General features: G+C 33.4%; 1 protein-coding gene across 1 annotated transcript in view; it reads left to right on the forward strand.

Moving 5' to 3' along the window:
* The first annotated feature begins 366 nt into the window (after positions 1–366).
* LOC129216755 (storkhead-box protein 2-like) overlaps positions 367–24,886 on the forward strand; it is a 168,611-nt gene continuing 144,091 nt past the window's right edge. Inside the window, exons 1-2 of the mRNA XM_054850972.1 lie at positions 367–442; positions 535–684. Coding sequence (XP_054706947.1) covers positions 367–442; positions 535–684 — 226 coding nt within the window. The remainder of the gene's footprint in view (positions 443–534; positions 685–24,886) is intronic.

Below are 24,886 nucleotides of genomic sequence, written 5' to 3' on the forward strand. Positions count from 1 at the left end.
GTGAAGTTGTTTTAAACGTTACGCAAGTTTTTTTCGTGACTGCAGGATATGCTATGATATGATTTTATCGTCTACTAATTGGAAAATATTGGAGTATATTTTAATGCGCGTGAATTGCTCTGCGGATATTTCATAGCTATGTTTGAGAGAACTATAAGAGAATGTTTTTATAGAACGAAAAGTGTACATTTGGTGGCGATGTTTCGTTAAGTTTTCCTTTCAATTGTTGAAGAAAATAAACTGTTAGGTTTATTATGTCTCCGGTTCAAAAATCACCCGGAATAAAACCGGAAAACAAAAAATACTTACTGACCCGTGGCTTGGCCATAGTTTTAAAAAGAGCCACAGCCACACCATCAAGTGATAATGCCAAAACTAAGAAGAAATTTCAGCGCCGGCTTCGCAAGGAGGTTGCACAAGAGGAAGACCGGCGCTGCAAAGGGTGCGAAGAAATTTCCGAATACGAGTTTGGACCTGAGGTATTCGAAGATTTTACTCGTGAGAACTGTGAGTGTTACTGGAATCCTTGTTTAGTGCAAAGTGTTAAAAGTTTGGAATACAAAGGATTTGTTCGGCCAACGACTTTACTTGTTGGTGGTACGGACTACTTCTTGGAGGTTGTGCGATCTGCATGGGGAAGACGGATGCTTAGACCACCTGTTGGATATGACATTGTGATGTTAGGTGAGTATATCTTAAAAAGTTAACCCTTTAAGGAATATTATAGGTGATAATGTCCGTTAAGTTTGCTTTAGAAATAACTTAATGCAAGTAATCTATTAATTGTATTTTTTTTTCATCTTATTAAGACATTATAGTCTTATTAATAAATAAAAAAAAAAAAAAATAGAAAAAGTTGTTTTCAAAGCATAATTGATATTTTTTTTTTCAAATCACCACTAATTTCAATATTTTACCCCAAAGCTTAAGATCGTCATTGAAGCAAATAATCGAATGGTTTGAAAATTGCTGCGGGTTCTCATGCTTGAAATTTGGATATTAATTAGGCACATTGGAATTTTAAAACGGAAAAAGGTTTTCTTTTGTTTGTTTCATTGACAACATGTTGTTTTCTTAATTCATAGCATTGTTATTGTAAGTATCCATTTATGATTTTCTTTAAAGTCTAAAATATGTGTTGAGGAGCTGACCTCTTAAATCCTGTGTTTTTCAGTTATGAAACTTGCTATACTTTGTTTGAAGAATGGAAATTGATTTTTTTTTTCGTGTTTTGTGAATAAAACTAAAGACCTTTATTGTTAAACTAAAGTCTTGATCCGAAAGTAAAAAATGATTTCTGACATCTTTAGAAATATAATATTGAAATCGATAATCTTCTTGAATCAGTATATTGAGAAGAACAAGCTTTGTGTATTTATTTTAGCAACCAAAAATTTTCACCAAGAACTTTAAGAAAAATCGACCCTTTTTTCACTTGCTAATTTTTGTACTCTATATTGTGTTAGGAGTAGTTTTTATCATGTCATATAGTTTTGTCAGCTGCCAAACTAATCTGAAATGATGGTGCTTTTTTTTCTTCTCTCTCTCTCTCTTTTTTGTTCGAAAAAAAGTCTTCTGTATTTTTTTAAGATAACGATAGACTTCATGACAGAAAAATTCTCTTTGGTGTTTGTCCCCTCCTAACGTTACTAAGGATAGCCTAAAATTGCATTTTTTAGAGTTCAATCCTGGAAACTTTCTAGAGAAATGGCCCCGAACCTTTTCCATTCCCTTACCATGACAAAAGGTATCATAAAATTGCGTTTTTAAAACTTAAATTTCTGAAAGTTCCCAGTAGAAGCTCTGGACCCCCTAACTGTGACACATAGCTAGAAAATAAAATTGGAGGGGGATATGCTTTGTTTAAGTTGTTTTCCATGGTTAAATCCTTAAATCACCCCTCCCATCTACTTGACTTATATCAGCAACGTCACTAATGACAAATGATGTCAATAACTTAAAAATGACATCAATTTCGGAAAAAAAGAAGAAAAATTGGAAGGGGACCCTAACTTCTGATTTCGAGTAAAATAGCATTTTTGCCTTCTAATTTCAATTACTTTTCTAGAGCACTCTCTTCCCCTAACTCCATCAAAGATTGACTAAAATTTCAAATTTAAGTTCCGGGGAGAGAGACGGAGCGGGTTGTCCCCGACCCTCCAACTCTGTCCTTCTTTTGACGTCGCTACACACAGCCTAAAATTGCATCTTTTTACACTGGAAACTGTTCCTATCTATCTTGTCTTCAAAGCAATAGATTTTTCACCAAAACTTTTTAGTAATTAAAAAATGCAGGGGTGCTCATCTAGGAGGGGGGAGGGTCATGGCGCGGACTGCGTCGTTGAAACTTTTAGGGGGGGGGGCGTGTTTTGAGAAGTATTTTCCCCTTTTTTGGAGGGCTCTTTCTTTTTGGGGATGTTTAGGAGAGTGCTCCTTTGCTCTTGTCACCCCTGACATATGTTAGGTGTACCCCTGACATATGTTAGGTGTGTCAAGTCACTCATGATATGTTTCCCCCCTTTCTTTATTTAAAGTTAAAAATATGACTTTAGGAAGATGAGTACGTGTGGCAGTTTCAAATCTACGTTTCTTCTTCCGGTCGAAAATCCAGCACTTATTATTTGTGTTTATAAATGAAAATTCTCTCCATAAATTTAAAAAAAAAAAAATCCCCTATAACCTATGGTATGTGTTAGGTAATTCGTTTGTCATATCTGAACATCAAATTTCAAACCTTCTCAATCAGTTTTTGAAAATAACTTTCTTCTTCTTTTCTTTAAAAAGAACAGTATTGTAAGCCGGGGCGGATGCATGGAGAAGGTCAGAGAGATCGTGTCCCCCCCCCCTTCTAATCCGTTGACACTATTATACATCAACGTTGTGTTAAAACAATTTATGACTAAAAAGTAAACAATTGCAGTAATCTGTTTAATTCATTAACCAATTTGAAAAGTAAATAATTGAAATACTACCTCTTTTCATTTCTTATGAAATTAATTAGTAACGTTTTTGGCCTATCAGGTGCATTATTAATGGTCGATTTTACGCTTTTTATTGCCACCCAAGGCAGTTTCAGAAGTTTTTCGCCCCCAATACGGTAGGTTCATTCGTATGGGAAGATGGGGGGGGGGGGGGCAGTCATTCCTTGCATGATCACCCAAAATGGTAGTCTGTATACGCCCCTCAACGATTATATTCAGAATATTCTTTGTCAATTGCTGGTAAAATGATTATAAGAAATAGCAAACGTATCACAATTTCATTAGTTTAGACAGAGGTCTGTGCCGATACGATTAAGTCCATTTTTCGACAGTTTCTAGTTTTTGTAAATTCTGATATCATACATAATTTTAAAAGCATTACAGAAAAGCACATAAAATAATTATTATATACTTTTCTGATCGAGCTAAGAAACTTAAGGCTTGAAAAGTTATTATTTTGAATACACTTTCATTTTCTCTCTATTTTTTCCTTCAGAACTAAAGGGTATTGTCTTGTCTGAGATACTCGTATAACAATGTACTGAATGTAAGATTTATAGGTAGAAAAAATGTCGTTTGATTAATTTTAATAAGGTTATAAATATGATTAAATTAGTTTAATGTGTGCATCATTAATACATACAGTTATTATTTCACTGCCGTTTTTCATTTATAAAAGACTAGTGGCACCCGCACGACTTTGCCCGTAGTAGAAAATTGAAAGATCTCTTTACTCGTCCATCTTATGATAATTTTGCCCGGGAAAATGTTGTTAAAATTGGAATAGAAAAAGAACAAAATCGAATTTTCGAAAAATCGCTTCGAGGTGTACACCCCCATGCTACAAACTAATTTTGTGCTAACTTTCATGAAAATCGGCCGAATGGTCTAGGCGCTATTCACGTCACATATATCCGGACAGGAGAGACTTTCAGCTTTATTATTAGTAAAGAAGGACCTCCAAAAATAAATTGTTCCCGTAAGAACCAGGGGTGTCACTCCACGCGTAGTATGGGTATCAAACACACAGGGGTGTCCCGATGGGAAGTCACCGTGGTCTCCCAAAAGTTACCTTATTCGGCAAATTATCATGATTCGACAAAATTTGGAGTTTATTCGGTAAAAATTAATATCATTCAACGGAAAATTAGATTTCGATTGGTCAAATCGAGAATCGCGCCCTCCCAAAAATTTAAATTCGGGGCAACTCTTCAAACACAGTAGCAAATCTCATTTGCTTCTAGAAACATTCTAAACTCATAAATTCCTTCGTATCCGCCAGTGAACGAAGACATATTTTGACTAACAACTAAGAATGAATAAGGCTTATTAGTGAAAAGTATTTCTCTACTGTCATGTACTTGGCTTTAATTCAAACGTAATAGAGCGGAAATTGTTTTATTGCGCTCCTACTATCTTTTATATGATGGCGGTTGAACATTTAATTTTAAAAGTAGAAAATAATAGGTTTGTTTTTATTGTAACATCGAAATTGTTATTCCAGTAATTCTGAAAGGCAATTATTTATTTTGTTTTATGGTCTTACTGAGAATTTGGTAACTCCCACGCCGAAAAGAAAGAAGACATTCTTTTGAAGAAGACATTCTTTACGAAACAAGTATTACTGTTGCAACAATTTCTTGTTGATTATCGAGAGATTTTTTTTTTTTTTGTTGAGAGGGGAGGGGGTGAGTTTTCAAAAAAATAAAATAGTGAAGAAATATGCTATAGGGTACTCTCAGTATCTGAAAGATTTCCGTTTTTTTTTTCTTGTTGAAGTTTTGTCTTTAATCAAATTTGTTCTATACAGAATATTCATTACCATAAAAGACCGAAATTGGAGAATGTCAGTTTTCACCGGTGATTCACCGGAAACATTCGGTTTTACGCCGATATCGTTAGTATGTGATTGTTGGTATCAGCTGCCGAAGCCATTTTTCTTGCTTTCACAGTAACATGTTATATGCTTGCGTGCCCTTAAGTTAGGGTTTCTCTACAATTTTTTGAGGGGGAGTCATTTACTGTGTCACGATTTCAGTTTGAGTTACAAACCGAATGCACTAAAAAAAAACATTTTGCTTCACAGAAGTGGGAGCTGTGTAAATAGACTGTAGTAGGGAGAAAAGAGTAAGAATTTAAGCGGTATTAGTGTCACCATATTTTGTAGGACAAATATCTCAGCCAAATTCTTGGCTAATCTAAATTTAGAAAACAGCGGAAAGTCAAGTTTTACTTCTAGGATGCTTTCGGCTATTTCGTTTCTGATTCCGTTTTTCAAACTAACATCAAAAAAGTACAGAATTTTTTCTTGCGCTGTTGAAATAAATTGTTGAATAGAAGTGTAACCGTTTCTTAGTTAATTCATCAATTAAAAGTATAATGGGGTTTTGGATCATTATCGCAAAAATATTTCGGCAGAGAGATCAAAATTTTGTCAATACGGAAGCCAACCATTTGCGTAAAGTAGCTTAAAAAAGAAACTGAATCATCTTTATGTGAATCAATTTTACACCTCTTCAAGTTATTTAGCATATTTGACTTTTTCACAAAACGTAGAAGACTTAAAAGGAGGCCTTGCTGGAAAGTTGTAATATCAGTTTGAAAAAAATATTTTACAAAATAGGTTGGATAGGTTGGCAATGCTGCTAATCTTATAATCCTATAATTATAAAGATCTTTTGAGTGTCAATTTGAAGTTATTGAACTCCCTGGTCCTATACAGTGTGATATTCCGCACAAAATAAGAAATGATAGACATTTTGTTGGTATTTTTCTGTCTCGGAAAGACTGCACGATTTTATGAAATTACTTTCTTTGATACCTTAATTCTCACTTGGTCCAAAGATTCTCTAAGAAGCCGGATAACTTAGAATCAGGTTAAAAATTCCTTTTATATGATTTTTATGATTATTATTCTCAGTTTTGGATAACTTTTAATCAGATGAAAAGTCTAATGTAATAAACGAATTTTTTTTGAAGAAAAAAAAAGAGCTTTAATATACTTAGTCATTCAACTTTACGTTCCAAGAACTACTCGTGTATGTTCAAAACGCACGTACGTAGTTATAAATTCAATCTAAGTATATACAGAACTATGTATAGTTATTATTCTAGCTGTAGATAAATAAAGAACGAGAAAAATAGGGAAAAGACTAGTCGACCCGTGCGGAACTCCGCACTGTGCTTCGAATCGTTTCATAAGGCATTTCGCTCTTTAAAAATTTTAAAAGAAGAACATTATGAAGAAGAACCGAAAAAAAGTAGGCGCAGAAGAGAAGGCATGTAATTTAAAGACATCAGTAACAAAACCTCGTTAAATACAACGTTGTAATAATTTGATCATCGCTCACCTTTTGGTCGTACATATTTTCAATGCAGACATAAATATCATTAAAAGTGGCTGAGTAGTGACTCGTGAAAAAGCAATAATTGTGCATGTGAAAAAACAGGTTGTGTCAAATACAGTCCTGCCCATGTGAGCATCTGACAGGAAAAAAGAGAAACATTAAAGAGATATTTATTGGCACGGATTCGAATTGGCGCCATTCTGATTAACAGCCTGACATCCCAACAAACCTAGCAATTGTGCCTTCCTTTTCGAAAGCTATTCATTGAAGGAATGCGTAGTAAAAAACAGCAAAAAAGCTTTTTGCCAAAAAAAAAAAAAATAATAATAATAATAAGATCATGCTTCTATATTTTGTCATTAACCAGCATGATACGATTTAAAATTATTCGTAATTTGATTAAAGAATAACGAAGATCTCACGTAGCGATTGAAATAAGCATTCTAGAGAAGGAATAATTTAGATTGAAAATAAGTGCTTTTATCTTTGAATATTGAACTATTTCACATAGAAGATTGCTTTAACCGTTACGGCTTATATGCCCACACACGTTTCTCTTTTAATCGAACACTTAAAATTTAAAACCAAAACCAGTGTAATGCGTAATACTAATTTAAAATTGATATTATGTCGGAGAGCCCAAGCTTGCCCGAAGTTCAAATAGTTTATAGCCGAACGCTCTACCGAAAAATTATCATTTTAACCAAACAACTAATTCCAGTGCTTTTAAGCTTTATTAAAATATGAACACACACACACAGGCTTTTTTTTGCCGAAAGCGACGTAAAAAATTGGAAAACTGCATTAGAACTTTGCAAAAAAAAAAAAAAAAAAGCATAAGAACTACAGGCTGCATCAAGGTTTTCAATCAGCAAGGGGCGTTTCCGAAAACTTGATTTTTCGACCGTAAGTCCATTTTTCTTCATTAGCCAGCCTGATAAGTTTTAAAATGAGAGGGGAATAATGTATAAGATAAGATATTGAAGAAAAATGTTTTTATTTTTTTTGAAAATTTTTACAATTCGTTACCGCAGGCTGCTTGAACCGTTATGACTTAGATGGCAGCACGTGTTCATCATTTAACAGCAGGGTTAAAATACAAAATAAATTGAACTATGCTCTATTTATAGCGTAGTTTTTCGAATGTAGTAAACATATGATAAGCTATTTTTTTTTTGCAAAAAGAAGAAAAAATATATATTTTACCCTTCAAATTGAGGTAGTAATTTTTTTTTTTTGTACAAAGAGTCAAAAACTCATTAGAAGAATATATATTTCAATACACGATTTATTATTCTTTTTCTGAACAAAAAACAATTCTATTGTAGTCTGAAATCTTAAACCTGTTACTTTTATTTTCGCTTACATTATGCGTTAATTTTCTTACCAGAGCCAAAGCTTTAAAAAAGAAAAAAAAAAAAAAAAAAAAACGTAAAATTCAGAAGTAATTTAGCACAAAGTCACATCAAGTTTTCATAACAGCAAGGAGCGTTTCCTTCTCATTTAATCTGGTCCCTCACATTTGTTATTCACTTAATTAAGTGTTCTTGCAAAGCGCGATATTTCTCTCATTTTTTGATGCAGATTGTCCGGACGTGGGCCCGAACACTCATTCTTCTGGTTGCGAGGAGAACGTTTAACCAATGAAGCTATTCAGCTCTGTCGGTCATAGTGCAAGTTAAAGTTATAAGTTTAACCGAAAACCTCATTCTGGTTCTTTAAAAACAGGTTTTTTGGCTGAAAAAAACAATTTTTAGACCGTGGGTCTATTTTTCGTCAGTAGCCAGCACGATAAGCTTTAAAATAAGGTGTAAATCAAAGAAATCGATCAAGAATTGAGGAAAATGTGGCGTAGAAACCAAAAACAGGCTGCAGAAATAATATATAAGGATTTCAATTACGCTAGTAAAAACCACCCGAGCACAAAATAAAATAGATAGAAATAAATTAAACTGAAAAATAAAACTTATCAGAATAAAAAAATAGTAATAAACAAGTGAAAAAAAAAAGCTTTCGAGGAACGAACTACATAGGTCGAAAAACTGTTCGTAAAGACAGGATTGGTTCAAGATTATTATCAAAATTATAACGCTTCCCCCAAAACATGGACAGATTCCCAACAAGATTTACGCCCCATATTACTTTTTATTTCCGATGATAATTTTAAAATATCGATTGTATTAGGCATTCACATACTTGAAAGAAAAAGCGACAGTTCGGGATCATGAGAACCATACCGACCTGGTAACCCTCGCTAGAGGGAAACACATGCATTAATAGATACCCTTCGTCACTTTTTTGCTCCCAAAAACCACACTGTTTAAATATCAAGTGGATCATTGGGAGGAATCTTTCCCAACAATTGGTAAGACAGATTTTTTTTTAAATTAAAAAGAACGAGAAAAATACGGATAGGATGTCAATAACGCCAGTAAAAACCACCCGACTTCAAAATAAAATTGAAAGAAAGAAATTATACTTTGAAACGAAATTTATCAGAACAAATTCGATTGGTATTAAACATTCACATACTTGAAAGAAAAAGCGACAATTTGGGACCATGAGAACCATACAGACCTGGTAATCTTGCTAGAGGGAAACATATGCATTAATAGATACCCTTCGTCGCTTTTCTTCTCCCAAAAACCACACTGTTTAAATATCAAGTGGATCATTGGGAGGAATCTTTCCCAACAATTGGTAAGACAGATTTTTAAAAAAATTAAAAAGAACGAGAAAAATACGGATAGGATGTCAATAACGCCAGTAAAAACCACCCGACTTCAAAATAAAATTGAAAGAAAGAAATTATACTTTGAAACAAAATTTATCAGAACAATTTCGATTGGTATTAGACATTCACATACTTGAAAGAAAAAGCGACAATTTGGGACCATGAGAACCATACAGACCTGGTAACCCTTGCTAGAGGAAAACATATGCATTAATAGATACCCTTCGTCGCTTTTCTTCTCCCAAAAACCACACTGTTTAAATATCAAGTGGATCATTGGGCGGAATCTTTCCCAACAATTGGTAAGACAGATTTTTTAAAAAATTAAAAAGAACGAGAAAAATACGGATAGGATGTCAATAACGCCAGTAAAAACCACCCGACTTCAAAATAAAATTGAAAGAAAGAAATTATACTTTGAAACGAAATTTATCAGAACAAATCCGATTGGTATTAGACATTCACATACTTGAAAGAAAAAGCGACAATTTGGGACCATGAGAACCATACAGACCTGGTAACCCTTGCTAGAGGGAAACATATGCATTAATAGATACCCTTCGTCGCTTTTCTTCTCCCAAAAACCACACTGTTTAAATATCAAGTGGATCATTGGGCGGAATCTTTCCCAACAATTGGTAAGACAGATTTTTTAAAAAATTAAAAAGAACGAGAAAAATACGGATAGGATGTCAATAACGCCAGTAAAAACCACCCGACTTCAAAATAAAATTGAAAGAAAGAAATTATACTTTGAAACGAAATTTATCAGAACAAATTCGATTGGTATTAGACATTCACATACTTGAAAGAAAAAGCGACAATTTGGGACCATGAGAACCATACAGACCTGGTAACCCTTGCTAGAGGGAAACATATGCATTAATAGATACCCTTCGTCGCTTTTCTTCTCCCAAAAACCACACTGTTAAAATATCAAGTGGATCATTGGGAGGAATCTTTCCCAACAATTGGTATGACAGATTTTTTAAAAAAATTTAAAAGAACGAGAAAAATAGGGGTAAAATGTGAATAACGCCAATAAAAACCACCCGAGTTCAAAACAAAATTGAAAGAAAGAAATTACACTTTGAAACGATACTTATTAGAACAACAACAATAATAATAATAATAGCAAACAACAAAAAGTGAAAAGGAGTAAAATAGCTTCAGGGGAACAAACTACAGAGGGTGTAAAACTGTAGGTGATGACGGGATCGCTTCAAGATCATTTAATAAATTAGACCGATTCCACTAAAACATGGACAGATTCCCAACAAGATCTGTCGCCCTACATTACTTTTTATACCCATTGATAATTTTTAAATATTGATTGTCTTAGACATTCACATACTTGAAAGAAAAAGCGACAATTTGGGATCATGAGAACCATACCGACCCGGTAACCCTTGCTATTGGGAAACACATCCATTAATAGATACCCTTCGTCGCTTTTCCTCTCCCAAAAACCACGCTGTTTAAATATCAAGTGGATCATTGGGATGAATCACTCCCAACAATAGTTCCTCCAGAGGATCGTCCTTGCCAAGGGTGCGGCTTTTCCCAGCGGGTGATGTGTGCTGCATATTATGCTGGAAACTTCATTACCCGCAGACTTGTAGTGGGTCAGACAGGTAAAGGTCACGCGCCGCTAAATCGGCTGTGCGACCGATTGCAGAGTTCACAGTTGGTTTCCATAAGGCTTCACGTGGGGATCAATCGTATGTTTGTTCTCCAACACAAAGCAGGAAAAATTACTGTGCTGTGCCAGTTTTAACTAGAGGAAATATCGTAAAATGTGGTCGGAATAAGTGTTTTGGCGATGTTCTTTCGAGCACGGACGTCGGGGTGTGGCAAGTGTGCTTACATTAATCTTAACTCGATGTACTGAGCACTTGAAAAATTTCATGGAATGTTCAGTGCTTCCTTCAAGTTTTGTCAAGTTCCGTCTTCAAGGATTTTCCGTAACAATCAATGTTATGACTGAACTATCTTAAAAATCCTTGTGGGGGATCATCTGAGGTGGTAATAGATCTTTAAAACCCCTCAAATGTTTTTAAAAACACACATAAAGGTTTAATTTAGTGCTAAGAATTCTTAACTCTTTTATTTTTCTTTTACGGTGAAAAACTAAAACTAAACTCCTATTCTATCTGTTTTTTTTTTTAAATTTTTTACTGTTAACTTTTTTTAGTTGCGTTCACTTTCTTAAATAGGGTATGGTCACTTCAAAGTCTGAAGTGTTCTTTATTAGTTTTAAGTTAAGTTACTGAGGGAAGAGTGACGGGGCTAACTAGGTGAAATAATAGAGGTCTTAACTTACATTAAAACCAACGGTTCAAGACATGCAAATATCAGGAGTGTTTCAGAATAAACTTGTGCTGGTTTGAAGAAGCGAAACTTACTTGAAATAAAACGGTTGTTCAATGTTACACATTCCTCTACTGATACAAGGAAAAGAAACATTTCGCAGTCATTATGCGTAACGAATTGTAAACCCCTTGGATGATAAGCAATTTGGTTAAAGCCTAGTACATGTTAATTCATGCATAAATGCAAGTTGCCTCTCATAACCAACACCTGTCGCACGCAAGATACATTTCCGAGCGGGTTTGTGTAACCCTTACTTTTATATCTGTTCGTGTAAGGGTAACCACATAAACAAAACAATGAACAATTCTCTAAAAATACTGACGATATACTAAAATTATTTGTATTTGTTACTACACTATGTGTATCCCACAAATTGCTCATTCTGTCATACATATTACACACGAGTTATTTATACGGCATAGACATTATGTTTTGTGTTGTAGTCGGTTTCTGATATTACAATGAGAGATAAATTTCCTATAAATACATGGTTTGAAGTAAGAAAAGCAAATTGGTTTATACTTATTAAAATTGAATAAAAGATGAGGTGCTATTGCAATACTTTAGTTTTACGGTAATTCCTTAAAATGTTTTGAAATTGATTTTCTTCTGACCAGGGGTGTCCATCCCCCCGAATTTCAATGCCGCAAAATAACCCCCAAAATTTTCTCGACCCTGTTTTCTTTTTAATTTTTTAGCTCTTTATTTATTTTATTAATTTTTTAAAAATATTTTTTATTAGCCTATTTATTTATTTATTTTTTATTATTATTTTATTAGAAAAGTTCTGTGCTATGCCAATGACATACCACATTCATACATATAAACACGCAAACTAAACAAATAAATGAAATCAAATATAAACAGTATAAAATAAAATGAAGTGAAATATTTTTTTTTCAAAATAAATCAATAAATAAGTTTAAATAAATAATTTAAAAAAATCCCTCCCAAAATTTGGATGGCGCAACTTAAGTCTCCGCAACCATAATCCCCCCCCTTCCCCGTGGGCACCCCTGTTCTGGACTGCATGCAATTTTTTTACTGCAGTTAATATGAACCCCGGGAATATGAGCAAGCCGGATGTAAATCGTGATAGTTAAGATTTCAGAACGACAAAGCTCCATTCGATAAGACTAGTGATATTTATCTTTTGCCAGTTCCGGATTTTATTCTGATAAAATATCTTTTTATTCAGTGGGAGGGAGGGGGCAAGAGCCTTAGAAATTAGTTTTAACTGTAGTCTATTCTCTGAAAGTTGCAGGTTTCCCTCATTAAATCGTTAATTTAATATGCAAGAAGTGCAGTAGCATCACTATTAAGGGGGGGGGGGCTGTTCACCCCTGGTGTCACCTGTCTGGGGGTGAAACCTAAAGTGCAATTACAAGTTTTGGGAAAATAAGAAGCTAAGTTACATTTTTATGAGTACAAATTTGAAAATTTTCCGGGGGACAACCCTCCCCCCCCTGAACCTCCATTTTTATTTATTTCTTGTACATTAGCCCGCTTAAAATTTCGTTCTAACACAAATGTTGTTGTGTCCTGAAAATTGCACAAATTTCATGTTTTCAAATAAAAATGTTTCCCTTTTTTTTGTTTGCGTTTGTAGGAGGGGGGGGGGACGAACACCAAAAATTCCCCCCCCCCCCGGGTGTCACCCTTGCTTGGAACGCCACTGAAGAAGTATATTATGCATCTTTTAATTTTACTTTCATTTCGTTTGAAATTGAATTTTCGACGTCATGATATTTCGAATTTCACACGCGAAAAATTGCAATTAGAGTGGAATGCAATAATAGCACTCGCAATATGGGGTATTCCATGGTATTTTTGACATTTATGTAGAGTTCGTAACGTGACCTTTTTTGCCATAACTTTTTAATTTACTGTTTGACTAGCATATTATTTTATTTTGATCTTTTCCTACCAACACACCAGCTCAAATTAAAATAATTTGCAAATCAAACGGTAAATTAAAAAGTTATGGCAAAAAAAGGTCACGTTACGGACTCGACATAATGTCAAAAATACCGTGGAATGCCCCATATACGAGCTTTCATTTGTAAATTGAAAAAACAAAACTACGATACAATTGACATTAATGTGAGAATCACATCAGAATAATCTGAAATTCCGTGCTTAATTGGAATAAAAATGCATTTCTTTAAATTACTAGTTCTGTTTTGGCAACGCCTGCGGAAGTCCGGGGCAAGGAAAGGTGTAATTTACCTGGACTCGTGAGCGACTCCTTTTCAAGGATTCGTTCGTTGCTATTCACTCATTCGTAAAAAAATAATTGCGACTTCTTGGTCTTTGAGGAGGTCAAGGTTAATAACATTTTAAGCGACCGAGCAAATTTCCCATATTAGTAGAGTAACCTCGCCGCTGGACTTTCCCCTAGTTGAACTTTTGATCCGTTTCGTTAAATGTGTAATTCAGTGCTTTACGTTGGCGTCACAAGGGGTTAGCCCACCTCGGAGAGTTTTATAAAGCATAAATTACGAAAGAAAGTGAGAAAAAAAAAGAATGAAATTGCAATTGTTTGCAGTAATGAAAGTTTGAAATATCATCCTGAAAAATTGGTTTTAAGTGATGGGTTGCTATAATTTATTTATTTTCTCAAATTTTATTGGGAAAAAAATCTTGTTGTGCCTCATTTTTTTATTAATGTTGTTCGTGAGTCCTAAATAACGACAATTTACAAGGTATCATGACATACTCACCGAATACAAGGGTTGGACGGGAAAAGTGTTGTCTTTCAAAATTTTGCAAAGATAAATTTTACGCTAAGAAATTAACTTGAGATGTACTTTAACAAAGTTTTTTTTTTTTTGCTGTAAAAGGAATCTGTTTCAGTTTGCCATTAATCTTCCTAGTAAAAATATAGTTTGTTTTGTATCAAAACCTCAATTTTGTAATTTTTTTTCACGTAAAAATGTAACAAAACCTTTAATGCGAAAAATGTCAGTATCAGTGGGTCATGTGGCGGAAGTAGTGTTTTTGAGATAGATGAAATGATTTTAGGAAGTTGTAAATTTCTATAGAACTGGAGATCAAAACTAAATTTGTTTTGGGGTATTAAATTTATTTTTTTTGTTTATTCGTTCAGAATGCGATGCTCATTTACGTTTGAATTAATTCTTCATTATTTTACTTTTCATCTAGAACCTTTTTTGTTTTCTTATTTCCTAACTACTTGATTTTTGGAGAAAACTCGATGAAATAGGCTTTACTACAAGTACATAGTTTTCTCAGGAACTACAGAATTTTAACATAGATATGCGGGATTTACATGTGTAATAGATTCTGGACATAGGTTTAATTAATAAGCTCGGTAATAAAATCTCTCTTTATTATATTTCCGTTTTTTCTCTTTTTTTTAATCAACTGTATATGTACGTAAGTCATAACTAAAAACACGAAGGAGAAAATCCTCGGAAGTTAATAAATGCCAGGTCAAATTGAAGCAAAAATCGTTTATCTAAGAATCAAAAAGGTAAATAGTTTTTTTAGACTTACGTAAAAGCAGGTAAAACGGAAAAAAGATTTCGAAAAAAAAAAAAAAAAAGAAAAAAAATTCTAAAAACAACTGAAGAGATGAACCTAAAATAGAGGAGCAATAACATCTGGAGGAATAAGTCTTCTAATTATCGTTATCGATAACGTTTCTTAGAAAAATTAAAAAAGTAAAGAACATTCAAAAATTAAATTTTGTAATGATGATTTAATTTCTTATTCATTTTATACAAAAATCTATCAATTTACTCTCCGATATCAATGTTTGTATTGTATTTCCTACTAGCTATATTCTGTCTTCATGTTTGCCTTGGCAATTCGTTCTGCGTTTTGACTCTCAGCGGGAAAAGGCACCATGAGGGCTTTCAATCCATGACAAGAAGGGATAAATGTCATTTAGATGCGACATAAAATCATCACGAATGGTAAGAACAACAATCGTAAACGTTTACAATAAGATTTAAAGAAAAGTATTAGTGTGTGACTTCTGAAAATATTATGCAGGAGTGTTCCCAGGGTTAAAACGAAAGTGTTAATAATGTTAAGCGAATTTTTGTGTCTGCCTTAATGATAATGCCTGAAGCCCGTTCTAAAATCACACCATTCGATGGAGCGTGTCCATGCACATCTTTAGGAATCAAAAGTTTAAGAGGGAAAGCGTAATCTTCTAAAGAAACACAAACAATGTCTAAGTAATAATTTCCTTTCTTCCAACTTTTACCATGTCCAAGAAAAAAATCCCCTCATTTCTCGTTACCTTGAATATTCAATTGAATGCCAGTTCAAGAACAATATCATCAATCAATTACGCCAAGGTTAATGGACAATACGGTGGTTTGAGGATGAAGAACAATTGCTACTCCATACCATTAACTGTGGTGAATCATGTTAAACGCTGCACATTTTTTTTTCTCTTCCTTTTTGAATGGATAACCAAATTAGGATAATCTTCATCTTTCTCTACCGTTGCATACACCCAGAAGTATGGCTCATCTTGTAAAATAAGTCAGCTTTTAACGCTTCCAGCATCGGTTAACTCTTTTGTTGGTGGAATACAAAGAGGAAGATGCGGGGCATAAACATACCCAGCAGCTAAAGGGTGGGCAGGTTAGCAGGTAAAATGGCTAAAGCTTACCATTCATGGAGTTTCGAGCCAAAAGAGGAAAATGAAGTTTCCATTATCTTATTTGATTGTGTTCCAATCGAAGAATTGGATATAGTGTTTTACTTCCTTTTATGACGGAACGGAATTATTGTATTCACGAATGATTTCGTACTCAAATTTCTGCCTGAATTTCCGTTTCGATCGCTCTAAATAATATAAAACATCATCCAAATTATAAAGAAAAGTTTAATGAATGAAATAATGATTTTAAGTGCTGTCAGCAAGACTAGATTATAAGGGGATGCGAAAGAATAGTTACAATGTACCCCATTCATGTCGTAAGCGGCGATTGAAATGGGTACAGTGACGGATTTACAATGTCGCAAATGTCTCAATTGCGAGGGGCAACAACTATGTCTCGGGGGGGGGGGGGGGCGGGAGATCCAGAAAGGTTCATAAAAAATAGTTTACGTAATTCTGCTCATTTCTAACAGGACCCAAAAAATTGTATTGCAGCAGGGCCTTAAGCCCCTAAATCTGTCACCCGTATCCTGAATGGGTACACAATGTTTGAGGGTAAACTGCCGATGCCGTGGATAGGTAAACGGCAGTATCTGTTGAAATGAACTTTATGCGATATGTGAAGAAACGCGTTTTGATTTAAATACTAACGACAGGGTAGTGTTGAAATTAGAAGTTTTATTTTCTTTTATTTTCTTTTCAGCGGAAACCAAACAAGCAAGCTTGTATAATAAAACTAACTTGGAATAGATAACAAAAAAATTTAAAAAATGAAATTAAATAGGTTGAAGTTACTACCTTTTCCCTGCCCACGTCAGAATAGCCAGACTGCCTGCTCATGCGGTTTATGTGACTAGTTTGTGGATTGGGAATGGACTAACTACCTGATCCCAGAAAAAATTCTTGTTTAAAAATCGGGGTAAAAATGACAATTTTGAAACTTAATGATATGATAATTTTCTAGAAAAAAAGGTTTAACAAAACAGAATGGTCAAAAATCTTAAAGGAGGACAAGAGTCTCTCTACAAGGGCTGTGGTACCATGATAATGAAACAAGAAGTTCCGTCTAGAACTAAACGAGCCTACTTTCTAGTACCTGATCAATATTCTCAAAAATAGCTAAAATCGCAAATTGTTTCAAACCTATTTTTTAAATATTTTAAGCTGATTTCTAGGAATAAAAAATTCTTCACTCATCTAAAAAATTAGATGCGTAAAAAAAAAATAAAAAATAAAATAAAATAAAAAAATAATTTAAAAAAAACGAACAAATAAAATAACAGAACTTATTAAACAAAGCAGCTAATACACTTTTTTCCATTAAAAATTTTTTTTAACAGCTTTCAAAACGAAAGAATAATAACTAAAATTAATAAGCTTATTAAAAGAAATACATCATATCAAAAAAAAAAAATCGTTTCTTTTTCCTCTGCTGCCAAAAATAATTCTTTAAATGAATTAATGCACTTGCCAAAATAAATAAAAACAATAAAATGACAACTTAAAAAATAATTTTCATTGTCAAAAAAAAAAAAAAAATAAATAAATAAATAAATAAATAAATAAAAATCGTCTGCGCATATCTTAATGTCGAAACATAAATGACTTCGAGTTTATCCGCCGAAAGTTGAATACCTAAATTAAAACTTTAGCGTGAAAATAAAAACAAGTCATATCAACAATAATTATTTCACAGTTAAAAACCATAGCTGTGGAGTCGGAGTCAATATCGTTTTGGAATAAAGGAGTCTGTATCGAATATCCAAGAATCGGAGTCGGTCATTTGTCCTCCGTGTATAAATTTTGCCAAAGCTACGAAATCAGAGTCGAAGTCGGGGAGTCGGAGTCCGATTAATTGTCGGGCACAGGAGCCGGAGTCGGAGTCAGGTGCCCCTAAATTCTAGGAGTCGGAGTCTGGAGTTTGGCGTCTAGAGCTATTTCCAACAAAATTTGTTTGAAGTAAATCCGCCTTCAAGTACGGAATCTACATTGACTTTCAGTTTCCCCGTAGACGCTAATGTTAAGGGATATGAACTGTTCAAAATTGAACGGAAAATTGTTCAAATCAAAAAGATATTTTATATACATGTTTTTCATCGAAAGCTTTTTCCTACAAAGTTTGTTTGAAGCAAATTCGCCTCACATTTCGGAATTGCCTTGAATTTCCCCGTAGGCGCTAATGTTAAGTTTTTTTTGAACTGTTCAAAATTGATTAAAAAATAGTTCAAATCAAAAAATGAAATATAGGAATGAGGTGTCCTCGCCGAGATCTTTCGAACAAAAAAAATTGTTGGAATCGGACTATTCACTCAAAAGTTATTGGAGGGGGGGGGGGGGGCAGACAGACGGACCGACAGACAGACAGACCAACAAACATTTTTCCCCATTTCAATACCCTGCTTTCCAATTTTTAATTTTTCGATATTTATTTATTTGTTTTATTTTTGCCTTTTTTTTGGTTTTTCGCGATATTTTTAAGATGCATTAAGCCTTCTTTCATGTTGTTTTCTTCTTTTTCTGACTTTTACTGGGAAAGTAGGCTAAAAATAAGAATAAAAGAGATACGTTTTGAGCACATTGTGACTAGAACTAATGACCTGGATAAAGTTAAGAAGAATATAAGGAGTTTTATTTATGTATTGAAAGATTTTAGGAGATTTAAAAATGACGATTGCTTGCCTTCAGATATAGAGAAAGATGTACGAACTTGACAAACGTAATATTAAAAAGAGGAAAAGAATTTCCTATTTTTTCGAATACATATGTTGTTGTAAAGGAAGGACCCCCAAAGTGTGAAAACGTGTCATAAGAAATACTTACGAAATCTATAGGCTACCTTTTAACTCTTATTTCGCAACCCCTTATGATATAGTCCTTTTTATATCACCTAATCATTTTCTATATTTTTAAAAAATAAACTTAGAACCATGGCGCAGTTATAGCCTGCTTTTGTACCAGGAAACCCAATAGAACCAACCAAATCCCGGTAAGTGTCGGCATTCGCCGGTGAATTACAACGTGCAGTGAGAAGCAAAGGTATGCAATTGGACATTTCCAAGTTTTGAGTAAAACGCCTTTGAAGATTAGCTCCTAGGTAGGCTTTCATTGAAATGTTGTTCTAAATCATGCTGTGTAGCAGCAACTACCAGGGCTACTTGTACCATCTCTTGCCCTAAGACAGAGGGAAGGTTCGTATACCCTTTGTACTGGTTATCTCCAAATTTTTAATTTTGCCACTTACATCCCTTTGCTTCTCACTGCCTCATATATGCATTACTTCTGATCTAAAGCATGTTTTTCACGACTCGAAGGCTTCCTCTAGTAGCATTCTAAACCTGAAAATGCTCAGGGAAGATCCGAATCGTAGCAGGAGTCTCAAAACGTGCAATTTCTTTCGAAATGGATGAGCTGAAACAATGAAATAATCTCCAGGTAACGGTAGTTCTTGTCTTTCCACTCAAAATGACATTCGGGAGGTGAAGAAGTTAACTGCACATCCGGATCATCAGGTGGTAATCTCCGGTGTCTGCACGTCCTCTCGCATCCCTCGGAAGCAGACCACGTGAGGAAGGTCTCTTCTGGTGGCCCTTGAAAAGGAAAGGCCGACTTATCCGACATTTTGGTTCCAAAGTTTTATCCTACCTTGGTTCTAGCATTTATAAATACGTTATAATATATTCGCTGGTTGCTATGTCGTAAAACAATTGATTATAAGATGAGTAAAATCTCACTTAAAGTTAATCTAGAAAGATAACTTAGTTCACAAATTCAACAAAAGTTTATCGGGAAGTGTTTACTGTAATGAACTTCATTTTCACACCTTATTTGTATTTAATTTGTATGAATTATCGTTTTCATTTACAGAATAAAATAATCTAACATCAATCAGGCAACACATCTAAGGATTGGGCACCATTTTCTGCAACGAGGCTTTTTTACAAATACTAATTTTGTCCCCTCGATAATAATGGAACCAAAATGTCGGATAAGTCAGCTCCCCTTATATAGGAGCCTTAGGTAGCAGGGGATCGTGACCCGGTGTTTATTACGCGTGGGCGTCATTTTCTGCAAACGATAACTATCTTCAATCGTGAGCGTCTATTAGGAAAACCAGATTTCGCAGACCACATTGAAAATGATGATTATAACGGCGTTGGAATTTGCAACATGGAATTACTCAGAATGCATTCCATCCTTCCCCGACGTTCCTTTATTGTTATTTTATTTTTCTTGCCTTCATATCTCGGATGATAAATCAGAATCCGGAATTCCCACGCGTTTGGGTGAGATTTCAGGGGGTTCGGCAAAGGGGACGAGTTCTGGCAGAGCGAAAGTTGGGCGAGTTTATGTATGCGGTTCAAGGTCGGTCGGAATTGTCGGGGAACTTTTAGTAGTGCTTTGAATAAAATTAATAGCTGAAGAAGATGCGTTCTTGGCTCATCAATTACCTGCACGGTTTACTTTGATTAAAATTCTGTCTGTTTGACAGATTTTAAAAAAGAGTAAAACAAATCATTTTCATGTTTCAGTGGACATGAAAAAAGTAGTGATGGATGTTGTTTCCAGATACAGATGGATACGCGAAGAAATCGATTGATAAAAAATTTCTAGCAAAACATTAAAAGTGTTTTTTTTTTTCATAAGTAAAGCTTACAAATATTTGGGTGTTAAAAAAAATCCTGTAAAATTTAGTTTTGCAAAGCAGTCAATTTGGAGTAAGGTATACATTCCAATAAAGATAATAACTTTTATTCATTCATTCGATTCTAATATCTTCTGCATAATATGAAGACAGGGTTCGAAAATATCATGATATTTTCAACAATATCGAAAATATCCGATATTTCTATATATATCGGATATTTTGATGTGTATCCGATATTTTCAATCATCAAAAACTGAAGTCTTCAAAAAAGTAAATGCATTCTCAAATCACTCTTTATTTTTTAAAATTATTATTATTACAATATGTAGACTTAAAATTAAGGTTTCTTTCATTATTTATATCCATTTTACATTTTTATCAATTTTAACGGAGTTAATTTAGCATTAGCTGTTTTACTCATTTTTCTTCTGTTAGCTACTTTTACACAGTTATATGATTCAGAAATAAAAAAATATGCATCTGTCGCTGCACAGTCATAAGAAATTTCTTTTTTCTGACCAACATGTAATATTTAACTAGGCACTTTTAATATGAATCAAAATTGTAACATTACTGATAATTGAATAAACATAAAATAAAGAAGAATACTTTTTTGCATTAATTATGTATTAATACTCATAAAAATAGAGTAGATAACATTTGGTTATTTTTAATAATAAATGAACAATATTACTACGAATAATGTAATTTTTATATTGAAGATACCATAGTTGAACGGTAGTTGAAAAAATAAATATCGAAAATATCATGATATTTTCAAAATAAATATCGGATATATATCGTGATGTATATTATGATATTTATCGGCGAACCCTGTATGAAGAATGAAGAGTAGCTTTGTTTTGATGCTTTCACATCAAACTTAACCAATCATTAAAAAAAAAAAAAATAAAAAAAAATAAAACCACGGCTTTTACATTCCTAATCTGCATGAGGATAAAATATGTTGTAAAAAACATGATTTCGTAGAGAGGAAGAAAAAACTAAATTGCTATGCACTAAAATATGTATTTTTTTATTCTTAAATATCGCTGAATCTTTCTTATGTTTTCTTAGTTTAGTTGACATTATTTGTTGAAACAGTCAATTTGAATATCAATATCACGTGATTATACAATCATTCACTCATCTTTCATATTTGATATATGATCTTTCGATTATCAGAATCAATCGATATGTAATCATTCAAGTATTAACAACCTCTCGATTATGTTCACCACTTCATCAATCGAAGTGTTATCAATGATAATACATTTTCTTTATCCTAAAGCTCTTATTGCATCTTGTAGTCCAAATTCAACTTCCCCCATTCTCTATATATACTGTTACAAACTTGTAAATAGATGTAATATTTTTCTCTGAATTCATTTTTTTGAGAGTGACATTTTTACTCTGATATTTATAATTTATTCTAGGACTTTGACTTTTAAATTTTATAAATTTGAAAAAAAAAAAAAAAAACTGCCATGTAACTTAAAAAATTTGTTCCAACACGTTGTTTTTTAAATTTAAAAATAACAATAGGCAAGTGTTATAGGTGGGACATAATAGTCACGCCTGCAACTTGCACAAATCTTGATATTTATGATGATTTTTTTTTTTTTGATAATTAAAAAACTAATTTTGCGCTTCGTGAATTTGACGTCTTTCTATATTGAAACAAGCAAAACAGCTTTCACTTCCTCATTTAGTTTTTCTCTCCTTGAAAAAGTGAAATTTTACAGTATTTGAGTATCTATGTGGTTTACGCTCCATGAACACAAAATCCTTCTGTATTGCAACAATTATGCCCATCTCGTTATTTTTTTCTTTCCACCAAAAAGTAAAATTTTATGAGACTGAAAAAAAAAAAAAAAAAAATTCATTTGGTCTCCATGAATCCAACTTGATTTTATTCAACATCCTCTAAGTGTATCATCCTTCTGAATTAAAACATGCGAAGCAGCCTTAACCATCTCATTCAGTTTTTCTCTCCTTGAGAAAGGGAAATTTTATCTTGAAAATGTACTTGATTTGCGCTTCATTAAGCTAACTTTAACATCCTTCTGTGTTAAAACAAGCAAACCATTTACTATCTCCGTTAGTTTTCTTTTCATGAAAAAGTGAAGTTTTCTAATACTCGAGTAGCTATCTGATTTACGCTCCTTGAATCTAACTTAATTTCATTTATAACTCTCAAACCCATTAACTTTTTTCATCCGAATTTATAATGCGATCCAAAAACGGCATATATCTACAAAATAAAGATGACCGGCACTTTTTTGATTCAAACTGCAATTTGCGAAAAGCAATTGAGTGCAAAAAAGTAATTCAAAGTTTTCATTTTCTTTCTTTTTGCTGCAATAATCTGTTCCAAAAGCATTTTGTGAAATTGAGTGGGCGGAACAGACTAGTCGTTGCACTTCGAGGAGTATGCTTCTTAAAATGACTTGGATCCCAAAATGTCATGATAGTATCAAGTCATCATGACTATTAAGATATATCTACTATTATTTTGATAGTGATTTAAAGAAGAGCATTAGATGTACCTCAGCCTAGTTTCGGTTTTTATCCATTCAAGTCTTTTTTTGCAACCTTAAAGTTAATGATAGATCTAGCGTTTGTTGGGCAAACATTATGTTAAGAATACATTGAAAAGAGTGATAAATATATTAAATAGCTTTAAGAATAAAATTGCAACAATAGTCATTTGATTCTGTAATTTTCTGTTGTATAATGTTGCTGTGTAGGAAATTTAATTATTTGAATAAAGCAAAATTGTAAACAAGTTCATAATTTTGACCCCAAAAATGAAATTTTTATTAAAAGATTTGTGTGTTATGTCACTGAAACAACCTGTCTTAGGACTTGAACCAAAACATTTATCTTTTTGCACAAGAGCTTCAAATATTTAAAACAGGAAAAAATATGTCTGTATCTTTTAAATGAAAATGTCGGTTAGGGTTATACTCGTTCAAAGCTCATTTTCTTTTAAATATTAATGGAAAGTTTTGGATACACGGTAACAATTTACGAAGTAAATCTGAAATTTTAATCTAAATACTTGAATTTTTTTCCAAAAAAAAAAAAAAAAAAAAATCGATCTAAAGTATATTTCATTTAAATATTTGAAAACATGATTACTTAAGAAGATGTATTTCAATACCAAGTTAAAAACACACCCTTTTTTTTACGACACTAAAAGTTTCAAACGGTAAAATTGGAAAGAAATGTTGCTCTATGAGTTAGTTACACAGGGGTTCTCACGAGGGGAGAAGGTTCCATGACAGATAACGGCTTTAAATTTTTTGGGGAAAATCGGGTATGGGTTCCTATAACGGATTTCTAAAACACGGCTTGCATTGCATTAAAATTTCAAACACTTTTCCTAATATTAATAAATTTATTCTGTTTTATCTCGAAATTTATTCGTCCGTTCACACATCATCTTCAGTTATTATAGGAAGATTGATTTTGTAGATAATTTATGCCTAAAATTGTCCACACATACAACTGAATTAATTACATTTTTAATCAGATGACAAAATGACGTGCATTAAAAAATAACCAAAAAGAAATGTAATCAGTTCATGCTAATATTCAGCAGGCTATATTAAAATAACGAAACATTTAGCGCCTCATTATTTTTAAACATCGTGTCATTTTCTATTCATTAATTCATCGAAGACAAAAGGCTTTCATTGTCTGATTTGAATACCGGTCTTTGATGAGATACCTGAGGCAGTACCAAGTTGTTGCATCCAACTGCTGTTAGAATAATTAAGACCATACCATGATCTTCTTTCAATGTTGGCATCATTTTCTAAACACCCAAAGATATTTTTATACAACGCAACCTTTAAAAAAAACGCCGATGCATATGTTTAATGTGTTTTAATCGATGAGGTGGGAGGGGGGGGGGGGGGTCTGGCGAACACTGGAGGAGGATATAGATCATTCCATGGTTCGAAAGCCGAACTAGATTGTTTTTGGTTGCGTGTAAATCTATCCCTTATTATCAACAGAAACGAAAGAGGTTCATTGTTCCAGACGTAGTTTTGCAGTAGGCCATCTTATACTTGCATCGGGACTACATCATCGGTGGTGCTTTGGACCTAATCGAAGAACTTGCGTTTAAGGGATGGAGGGGAATCACGAACGCTC

Source organism: Uloborus diversus, chromosome 2 (assembly GCF_026930045.1).
Source record: "Uloborus diversus isolate 005 chromosome 2, Udiv.v.3.1, whole genome shotgun sequence".
Classification (NCBI taxonomy): Eukaryota; Metazoa; Arthropoda; class Arachnida; order Araneae; family Uloboridae; genus Uloborus; species Uloborus diversus.